This window comes from Zalophus californianus, chromosome 1, assembly GCF_009762305.2.
Source record: "Zalophus californianus isolate mZalCal1 chromosome 1, mZalCal1.pri.v2, whole genome shotgun sequence".
NCBI lineage: Eukaryota > Metazoa > Chordata > Mammalia > Carnivora > Otariidae > Zalophus > Zalophus californianus.
Window position 1 is genome coordinate 25,415,120 of NC_045595.1, and position 27,291 is coordinate 25,442,410.

The window sequence follows — 27,291 nt, forward strand, 5'->3', positions numbered from 1 at the left end:
TCTCCTTTTGGTGATACAACCCCAAGTTTTCCCAACTTTTCTTGTACTTAGACGTGGCTGCATGACCAAGTTTTGGCCAGAGAGATGCAAGTAGAAGTTATACATGGTGCTTTCAGAAGGTATTTTTATAAGGAAGCTGTTTGCCTTCATTACTCTCTTTTGCTCTTCAACAGATGTGGTATTCATGAGCCAGCTCCAATCTCACTGAAGAGGACCACACTCTAGGGGACTTTCCTAGCATGCGAGAAAAAACTTGAATGTCTGGATGATCTCAAAAGCAGAGCTGCCCCGCCAGTTGCCTCAAGCACTTGCCCTGGGATCTTAGGCGAGAGAGAGATTCACTTCTTTTTTACTTAGGCTACTGTATTTTAGGTCTCTTTGTTACAGCAGTTAGTCTTACCCTAATACTCATAATTTTAAAAAACACAAGTGATAACTATATTTAGATACCATTTTTCACCTATCAGATTGTTAGGTAAAGGGACAAGGATAGTGTCTGTTTATTGACCCCTAGAGGGTTTCCTTCCCAGCATGCTGAAAACTCTTAGCTCAAAAGCCCATTGGCACCAAACTCAAACTTTTGCACATTCAATTTTTGTAAACATAGCCCAAATAAGCAGATGTTTAGCCACTGACAGCCTGCCTACTTTGCACCCAACATCTGCTAGCTATAGATAAGTCCCAGGACATAAAGACCCCAAGCCAGTGCAGGCCTTCAGAGCTCCAATCCAGCGACTCCAAACCATAGTGCTGCTGAGAAACATCCCCAAGACACCGCATAGGCCTCTTCTCCCTTCTTCCTTGCCCTCCTCCCCTTTAGAGTTGTGGGACCCTCAACCCCCAAAAACCAGCATCTGGAGAGATTCTTGCTGTGAGGGACTTCTCTCTCTCCAACGTGCAAACTTGTTAAAGCATCATCCAGCGTAGCTCTTGTGTGCCTACTACCACCTCCTGTCCATGTCTGCCCCCGCCCTCATTGGTCCCCAGATTCCTCAAACGCCCTCAACAGATTACCAAAGATCCAAAAGTTTGGCAACATTCTGTGTGGAAAAAACTATGGGTTAAACAGATATTCTCATACACCGCTGTGGAAAAGTCATCTAGTGTAACTTTCATGGATTTGGCAGTATCTGTAAAAATTACAAATGGGCAAATCCACTGACTCAGCAATTTTATTCCCAGGACTTTATTCTGAGAGATAGTTGCACATGTGAGAAATGTCTTTTGAATAAGGTTATTTATTGCAACATTTTTATAGTAGATAATATATATATATTGTAAAGGTCCATCAATAGGAAATGGTTGAAGAAATTATGGCATTCTCTTATAATGAAATACCATGCAATTGTAAAAAAAGAATGAGAAAGCTCTTTATAAATTGATAGGGGAAAAAGCAACATGCAAAACAGTGGATGCAACCATTTGTGTTAAAAAATAAATGGAAAAAGAATTAATATGTATGCATATTTATATATGCATAAAAGGAAAACAAGAAGCAGATAACATGAGTTGCCTGAGGGAAAGGATGCTGAGAGCCTGGGAGATGCAGACTGGAGGTCCACTTTATTCATGTATACAAAACAGTTCTGAACCACAGGAATATGTTACTTCTTTATAAATTACATTAAAATTAATTTGAAGCAAAAGAATGATACTCATCAACATTAGCAGCAGAAAATAAGTACAAAGAGGAACTCAATATCACCTTCTAAACGCTAAACAACTTTCTAAAGTGAAGCTGTAGGAATTTGGTGGAGGGAGGAGAGATCATCACAGGCTTCTGCGGTCCTGGCAGAGATGGATCTGCAGTGTGTGGACTAGAAGGGAAGGAAGGATGGAGTCTTCTGTAGGAGAAATTTTGTGTAGTTGTGAGCAATTCTGTAGGTATAAACAGTGAAAATTTCCAGAAGTTTCAAGAAGCTAAGAATGGAATTGCAGAAAAGAGGTACGGTTAGCCAAGTAACAAGACTGCCAAGCCATAGTTCTGTCATTATTCTATAGGTATTGAAAGGCCACCGAAGGGTTTTCAAAAAAGGAGCTCACCATGATATAACAGAATTTATTTCTTTCTTTAATAATTTCACATGAGCAATGATGAAATCTTTTTTTTTTTTTTAACCAGTAACACCATGTATAGTTTGTATCTAGCATAGATCTTCGATGTAAATTTTAGGGAAGGGGAGATACTGAAGACACAGAGACCTTGCTCCCTTTACTCTATGCACAGACCAGGGCAATGTTCCCTGACATGATGTAACTGCAATCAAATATGACAATTTTCTATAGAAAGAGTACCTTGTTCCAGTAATTTAATACAAGAAAAATTTATAAGACTTTTCTATAAGATTTTGATCCTTCACGTAAGACACTCTAGAGAAGAAATTATGGAGACGTGAACAGACCTGGAGATAAGTTTTGTGATGGTTAATTTTAGGTGTCAGCTTTGCTAGAATAGAGTACCCAGATATTTGGTCAAATACTAGTCTGGATGTTGCTAGGAAGATATTTTAAAGATGAGATTAATGTTTAAATCACTAGACGTTAAGTGTATTACTCTCCATAATGTGAGTGGCCTCATTCAATCAGTTGAAGGCCTTAAGAGAAAAAAAAAAGACAGACCTCCACTGAGGAAGAGGGAATTTTGCCAGCACACTGACTTTGGACTTGACCTGCAATATGGCCTCTTCCCTGGGTCTCCAGCCTGCAGATTTTGGACTTGCCAGCCTCCACAATCATGTGAGCCAATTCCTGTAAATCTCTGTCTTAACTATCCTATTGGTTCTGTTTCTCTGGAGAATCCTGACAAACACAGCCTTTAGTTGAACTTAGTTTAATTCAATTCAACTCAATTCACAGACATTTACTTAGATGTCCTACTATCTTACAGGCACTGCTTTAAGTCCTGGAGATATTGAGCAAAATAAGACATGGGTTCTGACCTCCAGAAGCTCAGAGTGTAGTGGGAGATGCTAACAAACAAGCAGACAATTATTGCATATTCCAGTGTGGTAAGTGCTGTAATGTTTAAGAACAGGCTCCCGAGCATGGCAGACTAGGCAATAACTCCACACTTGGCACTGAAACAACATTTCCATTGGCTATCAGGGAGCCATTCTGTGGAGTGCAAATTAGGCAAGTATTTCCCAGATGCAGAGCTAATCATTCCTAAGTTTACAATGAACAAGGGAGGCTATTGGTGATAAAATAATGAACACAGCATTGTTCTGGCTTTAAAGTGATCTACTGTCTAGTGAAAAGAACATATATATATATATATATATATATATATATATATATATATATATATATACACACACACAACTGTCAGGTAGGAAAGAATGAGGTAAGTTTTAACAATGCATGAAGGTCTTAGAGAGTTAAGAAGAAGTACTCAGGAGTCTAATAATTATGTAAACCTCTGTTTGAATATACTCAGAGGCTAAGTGAAGCATTAGATGATGCTCCTTGTGATGCTTTACTAAAAACATAAAATGTTAAAAAAAGAAAAACAAAAAAGGAAAGAAGAAATGACCATTGCAATTACTTTCACCACCTTCATTTTATACATGGAGCTCAGAAAGATGAAGTTACTTTCTCAAAGTTTAAACTACATGTATGAACATAGTTTTTGGTTTTCTGTTTAAAATTTTTTCTTTTGGGCAACTGGGTGTTGGGCATTCGGAAGGCACGTGATGTGATGAGCACTGGGTGTTATATGCAACTAATGAATCACTGAACACTACATCAAAACTATGTTGGCTGATTGAAATTAAATAAAAAATATAATTGGAAATTCATCTCCTAATGAGATGAAGCAGGATCTAACTTGTCATATGCATTTAATGAAAGAGAAAGGTATATTCAGGTGAAAATTAATCAGCTCAGAAACTAGAACAATATTATTCTTGTTAATAGGAGGTTAAAAGATTAAATATTTATTATGGTAAAATAAAATAAGCATTAGCTATCAAAAAACATTTTTTTTCTTTTGTAACACCATAATCACCTTTCTTGAATGTGTGAAAATCAGGATCAGCCTGTTTATTTCACCTATAGAAAGATTTTTGTGTCTATTGGCCATCTGTATGTCTTCTTTGGAAAAATATCTATTCATGTCTTCTACTTTTTAACTGGATTATTTGTTTTTTGGCTGTTGAGTTTTATTTTATTATTTTTTAAAGATTTTATTTATTTATTTGAGAGAGAGACACAGATAGTGACAGAGATAGCAAAAGAGAGCACAAGTGGGGAGGACAAGGAGAAGCAGGCCCCCGCTGAGCAGGGAGCCTGATGTGGGGCTCGATCCCAGAACCCTAGGGTAATGATCCAAACCGAAGGCAGACACCTAACCAACTGAGCCACCCAGGCGCCCCAAGGGTGTTGATTTTATAAGTTCACTCTGGAAAACAGTATGGAGGTTCCTCAAAAAGTTAAAAATAGAACTACCCTATGATCCAGCAATGGCACTCCTAGGTATTTACCCAAAGGATACAAAAATACTGATTCGAAGGCATACATGCACCTCAATGTTTATAGCAGTATTATCAACAATAGTCAAATTATGGAAAGAGCCCAAATTGTCCAGCATCTAATGAATGGATAAAGAAGATGTAGTATGTATATACAATGGAATATTAGTCAGCCATAAAAAAGAATGAAATCTTGCCATTTGCAATGACATGGATGGTGCTGGAGAGTATTATGCTAAGGGAAATAAGTCAGTCAGAGAAAGACAAATACCATATGATTTTGCTCATATGTGGAATTTAAGAAACAAGACAGATGAACACAGGGGGGAAAAAGAGATGCAAACCACAAAACAGACTCTTAAATATAGAGAACTGAGGGTTACTGGAGGCGAGGTGGGTGGGGGAATGGGTTAAATAGGTGGTGGGGATTAAGGAGGGCGCTTGTAATGAGCACTGGGTGTAGTATGTAAGTGTGAATCACTAAATTCTACACCTGAAACTAATATTATAGTGTATGTTAACTAACTGGAATTTAAATAAAAACTTGGAAGAAAAAAAAGAAGGATTTTTGTGCATGTTTAAACTGACAAAATTGTGACATGTATAAGATTTTCTACCATCTTTTACTTCCAGCCAGTATGGCCCCTTCTGCTAACAGGGCCCAGATTTACACTCTCACATAAACAACTAAAAATGGACAAAATTTAAAAAGCAACCACTTTCAAACACTGGTCAATTCAGACAACAGGTAGTACCAGACTTTGACCTCTATGAAAGAGGAAACTCACAAGGTGAGATCTATTATCCCTTTAGCTTTCTTCTGGGAGGTACATTTCAGCCTGTGGAATAGGAAAAGTGATTGAAAACAGAGAAACACAGTGTTGCTGACTTGGGAAGACAGAAATCAGAGTTCAAGGAGGGAGGCCACTAGAAGTTGCAGAGTTCAAATTAGAAGGGAACTACCCAGAAAAAATAAAGAAACCTGCATAACAGTACCCTTGAATCTTTGCTGAATACAAAGGTGTGCATGCATAGACTAAGCAAGGAGCGACTGGAGAGCTCTGAACTGGGGATCTACAGAGCTACCAGAGTTCATGCCAGGCTGGGAATTATTCAACTTCCCAATAGCCACAGTGGAGAGCCCTTGGTGATCACTTGGGGCATTCAGTAAAGTTCCCAGAAAGGTCACACTTTAGTAGTGGAGCTAAACTATCCATTGAGTAAAGGCTGTTCTACATTTGTGCTAACAAATATTAAAATAATCTTTGAAAGGAACAATCTGAAATTAAGTAATGTAACCATGTAGTCAAAGGGATTGGTAACCTTTTTCTACAGAGGGCTAGATAGTAAAAACTTTAGGTGTTGTGGGCGACATAAAATTTCTGCTGCATATTTTTTTCCTTCTTTTTAAAAACAACTCTTTAAAATATAAACACCATCATCATCTCCCATGGGCTGGACAAAAACAAGTCATGGGCTGGATTTGGCCCACAAGTGTTTTTGCTGACCCTTGAACTAGCAGAATAAAACTCTACAACCTTTAAAGGAACATAACAAAATCAAATTATCAACAACGTTTGGCACCAAATCAAACATTACTGGGTGGGCCAAAAAGCAAGAAAATATAATCTATAACCAAGAGTAAAATCAGTCAATAGAAACAGATCCAGAAATGATGGAATTAGCAGTCAAAGTTTAAAAACAGTTGTTATAACTGTGTTCAAGTATTTAAAGAAAACATGAACAGAATGAAAAAAGAAATCTAACATATAAAAAACCAAATGAACTGTTTTAAGAAAGATTTTATTTATTTATTTGACAGAAAGAGAGAGCACAAGTAGGTGGAGCGGCAGGCAGAGGGAGAGGGAGAAGCTGGCTCCCTGTTGAGCAGGGAGCCCAATGTGGGACTCGATCCAAGGACCCTAGGATTATGACCTGAGCTGAAGACAGACACTTAACCAACTGAGCCACCCAGTGCCCCCCAAGTGAACTTTCTAATAGTGAAATATATAATAGCTGAAACAAGGAAATTCTTTTTCTTTTTTTAATTAAGATTTTTTAGTTTATTTGTGAAAGAGGGAGAGTGCACCTGAGTGTGTACAAACAGGGGGAAAAGGCAGAGGGAGAGGCAGAAAAAGAATCTCAAGCAGACTCCACACTGAATGAGGTGTCCAAAGCAGGGCTCGATCCCACGACCCTGAGACCATGACCTGAGCCAAAACCAAGAGTCAGACGCTTAACCAACTGAGCCACCCAGGAGCCCCTGAAACAAAAAAATTAACTGGATAGGAACAATAGCAGATTAGACACTATAAAAGAAGAAATCAGTAAACTTAAAGATAGCAGTAGAAACTATACAAACTGAAGCACAGTGATACAAAAAATTTAAAAATAATTAACAGAGGAATCATCTATGGTATAATACCAAGCAGTCTAATGTATATTTATTTGGACTCATAGGGTGGAGTGGCAAAAAATATTTGAAGAAGGGGCACCTCTGTGGCTCTGTTGGTTAAGCCTCAGATTCTTGGTTCTGGCTCAGGTCATGATCTCAAGGTCATGAGATTGAGCCCCGCATCATGGAGTCCGCATGGACTCTCCCTCTCTGGCTGCCCCTCCCCAACTCAAATAAATAAATAAAATCTTATAAAAAAGTATTTGAAGAAATAATGGCCAAAATTTTTCTCAAGTTGAGGAGAACCATAAACCTACAAATCCAAGGAGCTCAATGAACCTGTTTGAGTATCTAGAATGAGAGTCAAAGAACCAAATAGCAGTAACTTTAAACCTAACACAACTTTTTTTTTTTTTAATTTGAGTATAGTTGACACGTTGTTACATTAGTGTCAGGTGTACAACCTAGATTTAATACGTTTTTACATCATGCTCTATTCACCACAAGTGTAGCTACCATCTTCCCATTACACTGCTTTCACAATATCATTGACTGTGTTCCTTATGTTGTGCCTTTAATTCCCAGGACTTATTCTTAAATGGCAAATTAACTGGATTCCAAGTAGAACACATTTGTCTTTTTACCTTATCAGGTCTTAAGCACCGAAGAATTATTATTTTCTGTAGTTCATTTAGTTTTTCATCCATTGGTACTGGAAATTTAGCATTGTGTGGCTCTTTACTGTCATAAATTTCCCGCCATTCAGTTATATGTTCACAAAAATGCTTCCTAATGGAAAAAAAGCTTAATAGTTATTACTTCATTGGAAAATAATTTAAAAAGAGATTGTTAATCAAGGAGATTACAAATTTACCTATCCTTATTCAATGCTGTCATCAAGCTTAAATAATTACCTGAGTTCTTTGAAGGCAGGAAATTCACTTGCACGGCAAATTTCCTCCCAGCTTTTATCCTGTAGCCAAGTCGGATCAGGATTTTTCTCAGCACTCTTAAGACTTACTCCTCCAGTTAAAAGAAACATCAGTTCCTGGTATTCAATCTCTTTCTTTGCCCTGTAAAACCAAAATAAAGATTGCTGTGAATTGCTGATTTTAAAATTGAATGAAATCAATTTCTGCTTCTACAGCCTTGATAAAATAATCAGTACCAAATTACTCTACTGCCATAAACAATTGGAAAACCAGATAAAGTGAATGAAAGAACTGTTTTTGGAAATTATACAACAGCCAGTGCAACACTGTGGTCCCTGAGAAAAGGGAGACAATTAAGGTGATCCCTATGATTGTCTCAGCTATCCACTAGAGGCACTTTCCAGACTACAAAACAGACAGGTGATCAAAATCAGAACTTGATAGTATTGCTGAGTTGAATAAACAGAGATCAGAGTTAAGGAAGGCTGAGGTGGCAGAATTTGTGGGCAGAGTGCCAGAGAGGAGGGAGATGCATGGAAAAGAGGTCGAGAAATCTGCATAGGTATCTCCTTGATTCGATTGCTAAATGCTAAATCATATATGAATAGGGTAAAACTACGGGAGACCAGGTAAAGAATATCTGGGGAGCTGTAAACTGAGCAGCTACCAGAGCTCACACAAAACTTGGAGATAGGAGTTCTTGCCAACTAGAGTTAATCTTCGTTGAACACCAGAGGAATTCAGAGGCAACATCAGAAGGATCATGCCTTAGTAGAAAAGCTAACCTAGCCTTAGAATAAAGCCTATTCTAAAACTACCAAAGGAAAGCTCAAAAACAAGCCTTGAAAACATCAAACTAATCCAGTAATTTAAGTACCTGTATAAGTAAAGTCTAATGCTTTTTAAAGGAATAATAAAAAAAAAACACCCCAGCATTTATCCATGTAAAATTCACACTCTCCATAACCAGGAGAAAAAAATCAGTCAATAGATACATACCAGTGATAGAGATAATACAACAAAAAGATAGGAATGTTAGAAGAGCTATTACAAATATGCTGAAGGAATTAAAGCAAAATGAACATAAGGAATAGAGAAACAGGCAACAGAAAAAATAACCAAATGCAACTTCTAGAGATCAAAAGTATGAAATCTAAAAGAAAAATTCACTGATTTCTTTCCAGATATAGAGAAAATGAAAGGATTCATTACCAGTAGATATATAGTATAAGAAAGGTTAAAGGAAGTTTCAGGTAGATAGAAATTTGAATCAACACAAAAGAATAAAGAGTGCCAGAGATGGTAACTATGTCAGTAAACATAAAAGACTTTTCTCTTATTACTTAAGTCTCTTTAAAAGATTACTGACTATTTAGGGGCACCTGGATGGCTCAATCAGTTAAGTGTCTGCCTTTGGCTCAGGTCATGATCGATCCCAGGGTCCTGGGATCAAGCCCCTCACTGGGCTCCCTGCTCAGCGGGGAGCCTGCTTCTCCCTCTCCCTCTGCCTGCCACTCCCCCTGCTTGTGTTCTCTCTCTTTCTCTCTCTGTCAAACAAATAAATAAAATCTTAAAAAAAAAAAAAAGATTACTGACTAGAGCAGAATAACAATGTGGTATGGGATTTATAACATGTGCAAGTGAAATATATGACAATAACAAAACAAAGGCTGGGAGGAGAGAGATGGAAGTATATTGTTGTAAGTTCTTATACTATATACATATGAAGGAGTATAATTTTACCTGAAGATGGACTCTGGTATGTTAAAAGGTATACTATAATCCCAAGGAAACCACAAAAAGAATAAAACAAAAAAATTATAGCTAGTAAGTCAACAAAGGAGATAAAATGGAATCAATACATACTCAATTCAAAGAAAAAGAAAATGAGGAAATGGAACAAAAAAACAGATGTGCAAAACAGAAAGCAAGTTGTAAGACAGTAGATTTAAATATAACTCTATTATCTCATTGAATGTAAATGGTTTAAACAATTTCACTAAAGGCAGCAATTATCAGATTGGATAAAACAAAGAAGACCTAATATATGTTGTCTACAGAAATACAGCTTAACTATAAAGACACAAATAGGTTAAAAGGAAAAGTATGGAAAAATATATACCATCCTAACACTATTCAAAAGAAAGCTGGGGTCTGTAATAGGATTATACAAAATAGATTTCAGAACAAAGGATAGACCAGGGATTAAAAAAAAAAAAAAGTCAAGTCAATTCATTAAGAGGTCATAATAGTCCTAAACACTTACACATCTAATAACAGAGCATCAAAACACAAACAAACATTGATAGAACTGTCAGAAGCAATCTCCATAGCTAAGAGATTTCAAACCTCTCTCAAAAATCGCTTGAACAAGTACACAGAAAATCAATAAGGATAATAGTATATAGACTAGCTTGACCTACTTGACATTTGTAGAGCATTCCATTCAAAAACAGCAAAATACAGATTCTTTTCAATGGCATATAGAACATTTGCAGAGATAGACTACATTCTAGGCCTTAAAATGTCTCATTTATAAAATTTCTAGAAAAGGAATAGTTATCAGGGGTGCCTGGGTGGCTCAGTTGGTTAAGCGACTGCCTTCGGCTCAGGTCATGATCCTAGAGTCCCGGGATCGAGTCCCACATCGGGCTCCCTGCTCAGCAGGGAGTCTGCTTCTCCCTCTGACCCTCTTCCCTCTCGTGCTCTCTATCTCTCATTCTCTCTCTCTCAAATAAATAAATAAAATCTTTAAAAAAAGAAAAAGAAAAGGAATAGTTATGGAGACAGAAAGCAGATCAGTGATTACCTGGGGCTGGGAATAGGAATAGGAATTGACTAAGTAGGCACAAGCAAGGAAACTCTGAGATGATGGAAGTGTTCTAAAACTGGATTTTGGTGATGGTTGCACAATTGTATAAATGTACTAAAAATCATCTAACTGTATTCTTACAATCATCCAATTGCATAATAATTACCTAATAAACCTGGGGAAAAGGGAAGTTTTCCAGGTAAACAAAAACTAAAGATGTTTATCATCACTAAACTGGCCTTACAAGAAATATTAAAAAGACTTTTTTTGAGCTGATAAGAGAAGGCACTAATTAATAACATAAAACATACAAAAGTAAAAATCTCACTGGAAAAGGTAAAGAGTAAACATAGTAGATTCAATCACTTCTAAAGCAAGTATGAAGGTTAAAAGACAAAAGTAATAAAATTAACTAAAACTACAATAGTTAAGGGATGCATAAAACATAAATATGTAAAATGTGACATCAAAAATATAAAATGGGGGTGTAGTAAAAAGATAGTTTGGAATGTGTTCAAATTGAAGCTGTTCTCATCTTAAAACAAACTATTATAAACACAGGATGTTATATGTGAACCTCACAGTAACCACAAAGAAAAAAACTCCTGGTAAATACCACAAAGAAACTGAGAAGAACCTAAACACAAAAACTAGAGAAAGCCATCATACCACAAGAGAAGAGAGAAAAGAGAAGAAAGAACAGAGAGGGACTAAAAACAGGCAGAAAACAATTACAAAATGGCAGTAAGTAATGCTTATTATTAATTACTTTAAATGCAGATAAACTCGCCAATCAAAAGACATGAAATGGCTGAGTGGATTAAAAAAAAGCACCCATCTCTATGCTGCCTACAAGAGACTCAGTTTAGAAGTAAGGATACACACAGACTGAAAATGAAGGGATAGGAAAAGATAGCCCATGCAAATAGAAATGAAAAGAAAGCTTGTGTAGCTATACTCATATCAGACAAAATAGACTTTAAAACAAAGACTATGATAAAATACCAAGAAGGGAATTACATAATGATAAAGGGGTCAATCCAGCAAGAAGACACAACGTTTGTAAATATATATGTACCCAATGTAGGAGCACCAAATATATAAAGCAAATATTAACAGACCTAAAGGGAGAACTTGACAGCAATACAATAATAGTAGGGCACTTTAATACGCCCACTTACACCAATGGATAGAGCAGCCAGACAGAAAATCAATAAGGAAACAGTGACCTTAAATGACACATTAGACCAAATGGACTTAGTAGACACATGCAGAAAATCCCAGCCAAAGGCAGAATACACATTCTTTTCAAACGCACTTGGAACATTCTCCATGACAGATCACATGGTTAGGCCACAATAAATTCAAGAAGATTGAGATTATAATATTTATGTATTTATTTTAGAGAGAGAGAGACAGAGAGAGAGACCAAGAGAGCATGAGCAGGGGAGGGGCATAGGAAAAGGGAGGGAGAATCTCAAGCAGACTCTCTGCTGAGTGTGGAGCCTGATGCAGGGTCAATCTCACAACCCTGAGATCATAACCTGAACAAAAACCAAGAGTTGGACACTGAAATGACTGAGCCACCCAGGCACCCCAAGACTGAGATTATATTAAGCATCTTCTTTGACCACAATGGCAATAAAACAAGAAATCAACTACAAAAAGAAAACTGGAAAAACCACAAAAATGTGGAGATTAAGCAACATGCTACTAAACCAATGGGTCATCAAAGATATCAAAGAAGAAATTTAAAAATATATGAAGACAAATGAAAACAGAAATATGACACACCAAAATCTATGCAGTGCAGCAAAAGTGGTTCTAAGAGGGAAGATCACAGCAATAAAGCCTACCTCAAGAAACAATAAAACCTCAAATAACCTAACTTTAAACCCAAAGGAACTAGAAAAAGAATAAATGAGCCTAAAGTTAGTAGAAGGAAAAAAAGTAACAAAGATCAGAGTGCAAATAAATCAAGACTAAAAATAAATAAATAAAAAAGATCAGTAAAATTGAGAGGTGGTTCTTTGAAAAGATAAACAAACTTGAAAAACCTTTAGCTAGACTAACCAACAACTTAAGAGGAGGGGTGCCTGGGTGGTTCAGTCAGTTAAGTGTCTGCCTTTGGCTCAGGCCAATATCCCAAAGTCCTGGGATCAAGCCTGTGTTAGGCTCCCTGCTCAACGAGGAATGTGCTTCTCCCTCTGCCTCTGCCCCTCCGACCCCATCCCCACTCATGCTCTAACAAATAAATAAAATCTTTAAAAAAAAAAAACTTAAGAGAAGAAAACACTTCCAAACTCATTTTATGAGGGCAGCATTACCCTGATACCAAAACCAGACAAGGACACAACAAAAAAAGAAAATTACAGGCCAATATTTTTAATGAACATAAATGCAAAAATACTCAACAAAATATAGCAAACCAAATGCAACAACACATTAAAAGAATCATGCACTATAATCAAGTGGGATTTATTTCAGAGATCCAAGGATGATTCAACATCCACAAGTCAATCAAGGTGATACACCACATTAACAAATTTAAAGATAAAAATCACATAATCATCTCAACAGATGCGGAAAAAGCATCTAACAAAAGTCAACATCCATTTATGTTAAAAACTCTCAACAAAGTGGGTACAGAAGGAAGATACCTCAACATAATAAAGGCTGTATATGATAAACCCACAGTTAACATACTCAATGGTGAAAGCTTTTCCTCTAAGATCAGGAACAAGACAAGGATGCCCACTCTGCACACCTTTATTCAACATAATACTGGAAGTTCCAGCCACAGAAATTAAGCAAGAAAAAGAAATAAAAGGCACCCAAAATGGAAAGAAGTGAAACTGTCACTATTTGCAGATACTTTATATAGAAAATTCTAAAAACTTTGTTGGAACTGAGAAAAACACTGTTAGACCTAATAAATACAGTAGAAGTGCAGGATACAGTATCAATCTATAGAAATCAGTGGCATGTCTATACACTAATAAAGACCTATTAAAAAGAGAACTTAAGAAAACAATCCCATTTACAATTACACCAAAAGAATAAAATACCTGGAATAAATTTAATCAAGGAGGTGAAAGACCTGTCCACTGAAAACTATAAAACACTGATACAGGAAACTGAAGACACAAATAAATAGAAAGATATTCTATGCTCATAGATTGGAGGAATCAATATTGTTAAAATGTCCATACCACCCAAAGCAATTAACAGATTGAATGTAATCCCTATCAAAATTCCAACAGCATTTTTCACAGAGCTATAACAACTAATTCAAAAATTTGTATGGAATCACAAAAGATCCCAAATAGCCAAAGTGATCTTGAGGAAGAACAACAAAGCTGAAGGTATTATGTTCCCTGATGTCAAATGATATTACAAAGCTATAGTAATCAAAATAGTATGGTACTGGCATAAAGACAGACACACAGATCAATAGAATAGAATTGAGAGAACAGAAATATATATAAAGAGCCCATAAATAAATATACCCCCCCACACATATATACAATTAATTTATGACAAAAGGGGAAGAACACATAATGAAGAAAGGACAGTCTCCTCAGTGAATGGTGCTGGGAAAACTGGACAGCCACATGCAAAAGAATGAAACTAGACGACTATCTTACACTATACACAGAAATTAATTCAAAATGGATTAAAGACCTGAACATAATACCTGAAACCATAAAACTCCTAAAAGAAAACATAGGTGGTAAGCTTCTTGACATCAGTCTTAGCTATATTTTTGTAGATATGACTCCAAAGGCAAGGGAAACAAAAGCAAAAATAAACAAATGGGACTATATCAGACTAGAGTTTCTAAACAGTGAAAGAAACCATCATCAAAATGAAAAGACAACCTACTGAATGGGAGAAGATATTTATAAATCACATATCTGACACGGAGTTAATATCCAAAATATACAAAGAACTCATACAACTTAACAACAAAAAGCAAACAACTTGATTTAAAAATGGGCTTAGGATCTGAATGGACATTTTTCCAAAGAAGAAGTACAGATGGCCAACAGGCACATGAAAAGATGTTCAACATCACTAATTAGGGGCACCTGGGTGGCTCAGTTGGTTAAGTGTCCAACTCTTGATTTTGGCTTAGGTCATGATGTCAGGGTCCTGGGACTGAGCCCTGCCTCAGGCTCTGCACTCATCGGGGAATCTGCTTGAGATTCCCTCTTCCTCTCCCTTTGCTGCTCCCCCTGCTCATGCTCTCTCTCTCTAAAATAAACAGATAAAATCTTTTTAAAAATCACTAATTATTAGGCGAATGCAAAATGCAAATCAAAACCACAATAAGATATCACTTCACACTAGTTAGATTGACTATAATAAAAAGACAAGAAATAAGTGTTTAAGAGAATGTGGAAAAAGGGAATTCTTGTACCCTGTTAGTGGAATATAAATTGGTATGGACACTATGGAAAATAGTATAGAGATTCCTCAAAAAGTTATTAATCGAATTACAATACAATCCAGCTATTTCACTTCTGGTATTTATCCAAAGAATAGGAAAACTCTCATTTGAAATGATATATGCACCCCAATGTTCATAGCAGCATTATTTACAATAGCCAAGATATGGCAACAACCTAAATGTCAGCTGATGGATAAATGGATAAAGAAGATGTGGTCTATATAAACAATAGAATACTGCTCAGACATTTAAAAAAAAATCGAAATCTTGTCATTTGTGACAATAGGAATGGACCTTTAGGGTATTATGTTAAATGAAATAAGTCAGAAGGAGAAAGACAAAAACAGTACAATTTCACTCATATGTGGAATCTAAAAATAAATAAGCAGGGGCGCCTGGGTGGCTCAGTCGTTAAGCATCTGCCTTCGGCTCAGGTCATGATCCCAGGATCCTGGGATCCAGCCCCGCATCGGGCTCCCAGCTCAGCAGGAAGCCTGCTTCTCCCTCTCCCACTCCCCCTGCTTGTGTTCCCTCTCTCACTGTGTCTCTCTCTGTCAAATAAATAAATAAAATCTTTAAATAAATAAATAAATAAATAAATAAGCAAAAACAAAAACAAACTCATAGACATGAAGAACCGATTGTTAGTTACCAGAGGGAAGGGAATTGTTAGTGGGTGAAATGGGTGAAGGGGGTCAAATGCATGGTGATGGATGGCAACTAGATTTTTGGAGTGATCACTTTGTAATAAATACAGATGTTGAATTTTAATGTTGTACATCTAAAACTTATATAATGTTACATACCAATTTTAACTTGTAAAAAATGAGAAACAAACAAACAAACAAGAACAATGGCAGTGAATAGAAAACAGTAACATATATGGTAGCTATTAATCCATTTATATAAATAATCACTTTAAATATCATTGGTTTCAATACATCAATTAAAAGACATAGATGGGGGGCGCCTGGGTGGCTCAGTCGTGCCCCAGGGTCCTGGGATCGAGCCCCGCATCGGGCTCCCTCCTCGGCGGGTGGCCTCCTTCTCCCTCTCCTGCTCCCCCTGCTTGTGTTCCCTCTCTCGCTGTGTCTCTCTCTCTGCCAAATAAATAAATAAAATCTTAAAAAGAAAAAAAGACATAGATGGTCAGAGTGGATACAAAAAATGAGACCTAACTATATGTTGTCTACAAAAAAAACCATTTTAACTATGAAAACAGAGATAGATTAAAAGAAGAGGGATGGAGAAAGAAATACCATGCTAACATTAATAGAAATAAAGCTGGAATAGCTATATTAACTTCAGAAATAGATGACTTTAGAGCAAGGAAAATTATCAGGGATAAACGGGGCCATCATGTAATGATAAAGGGGTTAATTCTCCCAAAAGACACAGCAATTGTTAATGTACCTTACAAGAGAATGTAAAAATATATGACAGAAAATCTGATAGACGAGAAAAAATAGACTAATCCATTATTATAGTAATGGACAGATCCAGCAGCAGAAAATCAGTAAAGACACACTTGAACTAAATAGCACCATCAGTTGAATACATCAATTGAATACAATTGACATCTATAGGATACTTTATCAAATAACAACAAAATACACATTCTTCTCAACCTCATATGGAACATTCACCAAGACAGAACACATTCTGGGCCATAAAACACACCTTAACAAATTTAAAAGAAGAGAAATCATATAAAGTATTCTTTCTGACTAAAATAGAATTAAACCAGAAATCAGTAACAGAGAGATAGCCGGAAAACCCCCCAAATACTTGGCAATTAAACAACACAATTCTAAGTAATGTATGGGTCAAAGAAGTCTCAAAAGAAACAAATACTTAGAATTAAATAAAAATGAAAACACAACTTATCCAAATTTGTGAGATGCAGCAAAAGTAATGCTCAGAGGAAAATGTATAACCCTGAATGCATTTATTGGATCTAAAATCAATCATCTAGACTTCCACCTTAAGACATTAGAAAAAGATCAAATCAAATCTAAAGCAAGTGGAAGTGAAGAAATGATAAAAATCAGAGAAGAAATTCATGAAATTAGGAGCGCTTGGGTGGCTCAGTCACTTAGTGTCTGCCTCCCACTCAGGTCATGATCTCCAGGTCGGGGGAATATCAATATCAATAAAACTGAAATCTGGTTCTTTGAAAAGATCAATAAAAATTTTTTTAAAGATTTTATTTATTTATTTGACAGAGAGAGACACAGCGAGAGCAGGAACACAAGCAGGGGCAGTGGGAGAGGGAGAAGCAGGCTTCCTGCTGAGCAGGGAGCCTGATGTGGGGTTCGATCCCAGGAGCCCGGGATCATGACCTGAGCCGAAGGCAGACGCTTAACGACTGAGCCACCCAGGTGCCCCGAAAAGATCAATAAAATTGGTTAACTTCTACCCAGGGCAACTAAGGAAATAAAGAAAGAAGACACAAATTACAAATATCAGAAATGAAAGAAGGGCCATCACTACTAATTCCATTGACATTAAAAAGATAATAAAATGGGCGCCTGGGTTGCTCAGTCATTTAAGCGTCTGCCTTCTGCTCAGGCCATGATCCCAGGGTCCTGGGATCTAGTCCCACATCGGGATCCTGGCTCAGTGGTGAGTCTGCTTCTCCCTCTACTCTTCCCCCCTGCTCGTGATCTCTCTCACTCACTCAAATAAATAATCTTAAAAAAAAGATAATAAAACAATATTAGGAACTTTACGTCCTCAAATTTGATAATCTAGCCGAAACAGATCAATTCATTGGGAGACACAATCTGCCAAGATTCACACAAGGGGAAACAGATAATCTGAATAGACTTTCTGTTATTGTACTTGTGCTGCCTTAACAAAATACGATAGGCTGGGTTGCATAAATAATGCAAATTTGTTTTCTCAGAGTTCTGGAGGCTAGAAGTTTGGATCAAGGTTCTGGCTGATTTTGGTTTCTGATGAGACCCCTTTTCCTCGCCTGTAGACAGCCACCTTCTTACTGTGTCCTCACATGGCCTTTTTCTGTGTGCATATGGAGAGAGAGAGCACTCGGTAGCTCTCTTTTTTTAAGGACATTAATTCTATCAGATCAGGACCATACCTTTCTGAGCTTATTTAACCTGATTACTTCCTTATAGGTCTCATCTCTAAATACAGTCACACTGGAAGTTAGCATATCAACATATGAATGCGGGGCCCATCTATGCAGTCCATAACTATATCTATTAAAGAAACTGAATCGATAATTAATAACCTTCCAAAACAGAAAGCACCACACTAAGATGGGTTCTGGAGAATTCTATGAAACTTATAAGAAGAAATTCTACAAATTCCTTACAATCTCTTCCAGAAAATAGCAGAAGGAATATTTCCCTAATTATTCTATAAATTCAGTATTACCCTAATACCCAAACTAGACAGAGATAGTATAAGAAGACTACGAATCAGTATCTCTCAAGAACATGGATACAAAAATTCTCAACAAAATATCAGCAAATTGAATCAAACGATGTATAAAAAGAATAACACACCACAACAAAGTGATATTTATCTCAGGTATGTAAGGCTGTTTCAACATTCAAAAAACAATTAATGTAATCTATCACATCAATAAACTAAAGAAGAAAAAGCACATGATCATATCAGTAGATGCAGAAAATTCATTTGACAAAATCCAATACACTTTCATGATCAAAATTTTCAGCAAACTAAGTAAAGGAGAACGTCCTCAACTTGATAAAGAACATTCACAAAAAATCCGATGGCTAACATCATACTTGAAAGTGAGAAACCAGAAAATTACCCACTAAGATCAAGAACAAAACAAGGATGTCTCTTTTCATCACTTGTCAACATCATACTGAAAGTCCTGGCTAGTGTAATAAGGAAAAGAAATTTAAAAATGTATAGATTAGAAAAAAAATTAATTTATCTTTGTTTGAGATGACATAATTGTCTACATAGGAAATCCAAAAATCTGAAAGAATTGGTAAAAAAAAACTCCTAAAACTAATAGGCAATTACAGCAAGGTTGCAGGATACAATGTCAACATACAAAAGTCAGTCACTTTTCTATATATCAATGACAAACAAGTGGAACTTGAAATTAAAAACATGATACCATTTGCATTGGCACCCAAAAAAGTGAAATACTTAGGTATAAATCTAACAAATCATGTACAAGATCTATATGAGAAAAACTAAAAAAATGTGATGAAAGAAATCAAAGAATTAAATAAATGAAGAGATATACCATGTTCATGAATAGGAAGAATCAATACTGTCAGGGTGGCAGTTCTTCCCAATTTGATCTATAATTCAAAATGCCAGCAAGTTATTTTGTGTATAATTGACAAACTGATTCTAACGTTTATATGGAGGGGCAAAAGACCAAGAACAGGCAACACAATATTGAAGGAGAAGAACACAACTAGAAAACTGACATTACTGGACTTCAAGACTTATGATAAAGCTACAGTAATGAAGACAGTGTTGTACTGGTAAAAAAAAAAAAAAAGATAGACAAATAGATCAATGGAACCGAATTCTGTGGATTTTCAGGGCACCTGGGTGACTCAGTCAGATGGGCATCTGCCTTCCACTTGGGTCATGGTCCCAGAGTCCTGGGATTGAGGCCTGCATCGGGCTCCCTGCTTAACGGGGAGCCTGCTTCTCCTTCTGCCACTCCCCCTGCTCTTGCTCTCTCTCTCAAATAAACAAATATTAAAAAAAAAAAGAATTTTGTGGATTTTCTATAAAGTTCACCTTATATGAAGATGCAAAAGACCCAGAATAGCCAACACAATATTTAAGAAGAACAAAGGACTGACACTACCTGACTTCGAGACTTACTATAAAGCTAATTAAGTCAATACTACAAAAGAACAAATATAGATCAGTGATACAGAATAAAGAATCCAGAAATACACCCATATAAATACAGCTGATCTTTGACAAAGAAACAAAGGCAGTATAATGGATAGTCTTTTCAACAAACGGTGCTGGAACAACTGGATATTCACATGCAAAAAAAAAAATCTAGACAGAGACTCTTCACAAAAATTAACTCAAAATGGATCATACACCTAAATGCAAAATGCAAAACTATAAAATTCCTAGATTACATAGGAGAAAATCTAGGTGACCTTAGATATGTTAATGATTTTTTAGATATAACACCATAAGCCATGAAAGAAAGAACTGATAAGCTGGACTTCATTAAAATTTAAAAAGACACTGTCAAAAGAATGAAAAGGCAAGCCACAGACTGGGAGAAAATATTTGCAAAAGGCATATCTGTTGAAGGACTATCATCTAACTCAACAATGAAAAATGAACAATTAAACTGATTCAAAAGTGGCCCAAAGACCCAACACCAAAGAAGATATAAAGATGGCAAATTAGCATATGAAAATTTCTCAACATTATGTATGTGTCATTAGCAAATTGCAAATTAAAATGAGATAACACTACACATCTGTTAGAATGGTCAAATCCAGAACACTGACAAGACCAAATGCTGACAAGGATGCAGAGCAACAGGAACACTTACTCATTGCTAGTGGAATGAAAAATGGTGTAGCTACTTTGGAAGACAGGTTTTTTACAAAACTAAACATACTCTTACCACATGATCCAGCAATCACACTCTTAGGTATTTAATCAAATGAGCTGAAAAGTTATATGCATATAAAAACTTACACTCAAATGTTTATAGCAGTTTTATTCATAATATTCAAAACTTGGAAGCAACCTAAATGTCTTTCAGTAGGTGAATAAACTGTGATACAGCCAGAGAATGGGATATTACTTAGTTCTAAAAAGAAATGAGCTATCAACCCATGAAAAAACATGAAAAGACCTTAAGTGCATATTATTAAGTGAAAGAAACCAATTTGAAAAGGCTCTATTTCTTTTTTTTTTTTTTAAGTGAACTCACAACTCTGACATCAAGAGTTGCATGTTCTACCAGCTGAGCCAGCCAGGTACTCTGAAAAGGCTCTATTTCTTGACCTGGTTGGTAGCTACATAATTTTTGCTTTATAAGAATTCATTGAAGTATATATGAATATTGTGTGGACTTTTATGTGTGACCCACATTTTAAAAATCTATTAAATATCAAAACACCAATACTATTGTAGTTCTCTACAAGTAAAGTACAAGTAAAATCATAACTTAAACAGAGCAGAAATATGATATCCTTCTGTGAGAAGCCTTCCTCATCAATTAGTTTTCCCAGGCAAGTTTTTTAAAGCAAATAAAAAAAAATCAAGTAACTTACAGAAGAAGATTGGCACATAACATAAAGGAAAACAGCAGCTTGTCCTTCTCAAACAGTGATCGGCATATATTACAATATAAGTTGTATGTGAAGTGGTCATTTAAATATCGTAGGCGCTTTTCCAAAATTTTGGATTTGTTACTGAAAGGTTGAAAAACAGGCAAACATATTGAGTCAAACAAAACTAAGAAAAAATAAGTAACACATGAATTAACACATAAGTATTCATTGTTAAAAATATGAAACTAAACACACACACACACACACACACACACACACACACACACACACACGAGTGCATATAAAACTGGTGAAATCTGCAGGTGCCTGGGTGGAAGTTGGTTAAGCATCCAACTCCTGGTTTCATCTCAGGTCCTGATCTCAGGGTCGTTGGGATGTCACCCTGCAGCGGCTCTGTGCTCAGCATGGAGTCTGCTTGAGTTTCTCTCTGCCCTTCCCCACCATCTCAAATAAATAAATAAAATCTTTAAAAAAGAAGAAAAAAACTGGTGAAATCTGAATAAGCTCTGTGAATTTCCTGGTTTTGATATTGTACTACAGTAATGCAAAATGTTACCACTGGAGAAACTGAGTGAAGGATACATGGGACCTGCCTATATAGTTTTGTGTTTGTGTGCAACTTCTTGTAAATTATAGGTAAGAAACACAGTATAATTCTACGAGAAAATGAAATTGGGTTTATACCATCTATTTTCAAAATTCTAAACTTCTTATTGTATTCCAAAATGACTGAAAACAAATAGTTAATGAAAAGATACCTATATTAAATCCCTAAATTTGAGATTTATGTTGGGCAGGGAACTGTAAGAGACAAAGAAGTATGAAACATTTTTGTCCCAAAGAAACATCAAATCTAGATCAAGATGTATATATTTTTAAAGATTTTATTTATTTATTTGGCAGAGAGAGACACACATGCACAGCAAGAGAGGGAACACAAGCAGGAGCAGAGGGAGAGGGAGAAGCAGGCTTCCCATGGAGCTGGGAGCCCAATATGGGGCTCGATCCCAGGACCCTGGGATCATGACCTGAGCCAAAGGCAGACACTTAATGACTGAGCCACCCAGGTGCCCCAAGATGTATATATTTTTAAAAAATATATGAAAAGCCAGAAAATATATGGACATAATGTTACTTCCAGGTGTGGTTATGGCTGATATTTTTCTTCTTTATACTCTTATTTGTTTAAAATTCTGTAATAATCATGTATTATTTTCATTTTTTTAGTTTAAAAATTTTTCAGTAATACTGAAATGAATGTAAGATGATACACCCATTCTGGGAAAGTTTGGCAGCTACTTTAAAAAAAAATAAACAAGCAACTACCACATGACCCAGCAATTGCACTCCTGGGCATTTATCCCAGAAATGAAAACTTATGTTCACACAAAAACCTGTACAGTCCTGTGTATAGCAGTTGTATTCATAATAGCTAGGAACTAGAAATAACCCAGATGCCCTAGAGTACATCAATATCATGAAATACTTTTCAGCAATGAAAAGGAACAACCTACTGACACACACAACTTGGATGAATCCCCAGAGAATGAAGCTGGGTGAAAAAAAGTCAATCCTTAAAAGTTATATGCAAATGTGGGGCCCCTGGGTGGCTCAGTTGGTTAAGGGTCAGACTCTTGATTTCAGCTCAGGTCATGATTTCAGGATCAAGCAAGCCCCTGAGCCAGACTCTCCACTGAGCGGGGGAGTCTGTTTGAGATTATTTCCCTTTACCCCACCCCGCCCATCCCCCTGCTCATGCATACTTGCTCTCTAAAATAAAGAAATCTTTTTTTAAAAAAATTTATGTGCTATATGATTTCATTCTTGAAATAATGAAATTACAGAAATAGAGACTGGATTAGTGGTTGTCAAAGGTTAAGGAGAGGGTAGGGAAGGGAAAGAGTGGATATGGCTGCAAAGGGCAGCATGGGAATCCTTGTAGTGATGCAAGTGTTCCTGTTTTGACTGTATCAACATCCATATCCTGGTTGTGATCTCATACTATTGTAGAGGTTTCCAAGATGTCACCATTGAGGAAACTGGGTAAAGAGTACACAGGATCAGGACTTGGGAAAAGATGGCACAGGAGTAGGGGACCCTCTTCCAAACGGTCCCCTGAATAGAGCTGGATATCCACCAGACCACTCTGAACACCCACGAAAGAAATCAACCCGAGATGTAAGAAGACAGATCTGGATCTCTACAAATAGAATATCGCAGGTGGTTGTTTTCAAGGTATGAAGCAAGAAGCCATGATTCCGCGGGCAGATATCAGAAGATAAATGGAAGGGGGAGGGAGCCTTCGGGATCCTGCACTGCCAGTTTGCGAAAACCTCCCACTCTGGGGATGGGGCACAGACTTACAGACTGGCAGTGACAGGAAAGGACTTTAGGGCAGCCCCCCAACTGAAACCCAGAGCGGTGGGGCCACACGTGAGACCTGGGGGCGGCTGGCGGTTTTAGAAGCACAAAGGGCAGAAATGTGCCCTGACATGGAGGCAAGGACTGGGAGCGCTGCTGAGGGGTGCACAACCGAGGACGCTGCAGTTTATAGCAGCACAGACAGAAATGGAGATAGTGTGGCTTGGAGAGCTCACTGAAGAACACACGGCAATCTCTCTGCTCTGAGGCAGAGGGTTGGAAACGACCTCTTCTGCTCTGACTCTTGGAAAAGACACGGAAAGCCCTCAGGGAAAGCCACCAGAAAACAAAAGCCCCAAAAAACCGGTTTTCACTGAGCCCATCCCCCCACAGGGGGCAGGGCAACTCTGCCCAAAGAGGGTTGCCTGAGTAACAGCACAGCAGGCCCCTCCCCCAGAAGACAGGCTGGGAGAACAAGAGGCCGACAACCCCAAGGTTCCCTATAAAACAGGTGCAACTTGCTTGGGTTGTGGTCAGTAATCTGGACTTTGTACATTCCCTCAACCACCCCTCAACAGAATGACTAGGAGGAGAAACCCCCAAAATAGGAAAGACTCAGAGACTGTGACTTCTGCCACAGATTTACAAATGGATACAAATATAACCAAGATTTCGGAAATGGACTTCAGGGTAACAGTTATGAAGACAATAGCTAGAATGGAGAAATTGATTAATGGCAACATAGAGTCTCTAAGGGCAGAAATGAAAGCTGAACTGGCAGAACTTAAAAATGCTATCATGAGATCCAATCTAATTTAGATACTCTAACAGCTAAGGTAAACAAGGCAGAAGAACGAATTAGTGATCTAGAAGACCAATTGATAGAAAAGAAGGAAAAAGAGGAGGCCAGGGAGAAACTACTCAAAATCCATGAAAACAGAATTAGATAAATAAGTGACACCATGAAACGTTCCAATGTCAGAATTATTGGAATCCCTGAGGGAGTGGAGAGAGAGAAAGGACTAGAAGATATATTTGAGCAAATCGTAGCTGAGAACTTCCCTAATCTGGGGAATGAAACAAACATTCGCGTCCTAGAGGCAGAGAGGACCCCTCCCGAGATCAAGGAAAACAGGCCAATGCCCTGGCATGTAATATTAAAACTCGCAAATCTTAGAACTAAGGAAACCATTTTAAGGGCAGTTAGGGGGAAGAGATTCCTTATGTACAGAGGGGGGAACATCAGAATAATGTCAGACCTATCCACAGAGACCTGGCAAGCCAGAAAGGCCTGACAAGACATATTCAGGGTACTAAACGAGAAGAACATGCAGCCAAGAATACTTCATCTGGCAAGGCTGTCATTTAGAATAGATGGAGAGATGCAGAGCTTGACTGGCAGAAACTAAAAGAATATATGACCACTAAGCCGGCCCTGCAAGAAATATTAAGGTTCTATAAAAGGAGAAAGACCCTAAGAGTGATATAGAACAGAAATTTACAGAGACAATCTATAGAAACAAGGACTTCACAGGCAACATAATGACAATAAATTCATATCTTTCAATAATCACTCTCAATGTGAACAGCCTAAATGCTCCCATAAAACGGCATAGGGTTGCAGACTGGATAAAAAGACAGGACCCATCCATATGCTGCCTACAAGAGACTCATTTTGAATCTAAAGATACATCCAGACTGAAAGTGAAGGGATGGAGATCCATCTTCCATGCCAACGGACCTCAAAAGAAAGCTGGGGTAGCAATTCTTATATCAGACAAATTAGATTTTAAGCTAAAGACTGTAGTTAGAGACACAGAAGGACACTATATCATTCTTAAAGGGTCTATCCAACAAGAAGATCTAACAATTGTAAATATCTACACTCCCAACATGGTAGCAGCCAACTACATAAGCCAACTGTTAAGCAAAATAAAGAGTCATATTGATAAAAATACGTTAATTGTAGGAGACCTCAATACTCCACTCTCAGCAATAGACAGATCATCTAAGCAGAAAATCAACAAAGAAACAAGAGCTTTGAATGACACACTGGACCAGATAGACCTCATAGATATATACAGAACATTCCACTCTAAAACAAGAGAATATTCATTCTTCTCAAGCACACATGGAACTTTCTCCAGAATGTGTATGTATGTGACCACATACTGGGTCACAAATCGGGTCTCAAATGATACCAAAAGATTGAGATTATTCCCTGCATATTCTCAGACCATAATGCTTTAAAACTGGAACTCAATCACAAGAAAAAATTTGGAAGAAGTTCAAACACTTGGAGGCTAAAGACCACTCTGCTCAAGAATGTTTGGGTCAACCAGGAAATCAAAGAAGAATTTAAACAATTCATGGAAACCAATGAGAATGAAAACACATCAGTCCAAAACCTATGGGATACTGCAAAGGTGGTCTTAAGGGGGAAATACATAGCCACCCAAGCCTCACTCAAAAAAATAAAAAAAAAATCCCAAATTCACCAACTAACTTTACACCTTAAATAACTGGAGAAAAAGCAACAAATGATGCCTAAGCCATGCATTAGAAGAGAAATAATTAAAATCAGAGCAGAGATCAATGAATTAGAAACCAGAAACACAGTGAATCAGATCAACGAAACTAGAAGTTTGTTCTGTGAAAGAATTAATAAGATTGATAAACTACTGGCCAGACTTATCCAAAAGAAAAGAGAAAGGACCCAAATTAATAAAATTATGAATGAAAAGGGAGAGATCATGACTAAAACCAAGGAAATAGAAATAATTATTAGAAATTATTATCAACAACTATATGCCAATAAATTAAGCAACATGGAAGAAATGGATGCCTTCCTGGAAACCTATAAACTACCCAGACTGAAACAGGCAGAAATTGACAACCTAAATAGGCTAATAACCAGTAACGAGATTGAACTAGTGATCAAAAACTTCCCCCCCCAAAAAAGAGCCCAGGGCCTGATGGATTCCCTGGGGAATTCTACCAAACATTCAAAGAAGAAATAATACCTATTCTCCTGAAGCTGTTTCAAAAAATAGAAACAGAAGGAAAGCTTCCAGACTCATTCTATGAGGCCAGCATTACCTTAATCCCCAAACCAGGCAAAGACCCCATCAGAAAGGAGAATGTCAGACCGATATCCCTGATGACTATGGATTCCAAAATTCTCAACAAAATCCTAGCTAATAGGATCCAACAATACATTAAAAGGATCATCCACCACAACCAAGTGGGATTTATCTCCGGGATGCAAGGGTGGTTCAACATTCGCAAATCAATCAACAAGATGGAACACATTAATAAGAGGAGAGAGAAGAACCATATGGTCCTCTCAATTGATGCAGAAAAAGCATGTGACAAAATACAGCATCCTTTCCTGATTAAAACTCTTCAGAGTATAGGGATAGAGGGAACATTCCTCAATTTCATAAAATCCATCTATGAAACACCCATAGCAAATATCATCCTCAATGGGGAAAAGCTGAGAGCCTTTCCCTTAAGATCAGGAACACGTCAAGGATGCCCACTCTCGCCACTATTGTTCAACAT

At 37.1% G+C, this 27,291-nt stretch overlaps 1 protein-coding gene across 2 annotated transcripts in view; it reads right to left on the minus strand.

The window, feature by feature from the left end:
* DNAH12 (dynein axonemal heavy chain 12) overlaps positions 1-27,291 on the minus strand; it is a 231,404-nt gene that overhangs the window by 21,407 nt on the left and 182,706 nt on the right. For both annotated transcript variants that reach the window (XM_027587796.2, XM_027587797.1), the window contains 3 exons: positions 21,346-21,486; positions 7,779-7,937; positions 7,509-7,653 (listed from right to left, as the gene is read on the minus strand). In XM_027587796.2, the coding sequence (XP_027443597.1) occupies positions 7,509-7,653; positions 7,779-7,937; positions 21,346-21,486 (445 nt within the window). The remainder of the gene's footprint in view (positions 1-7,508; positions 7,654-7,778; positions 7,938-21,345; positions 21,487-27,291) is intronic.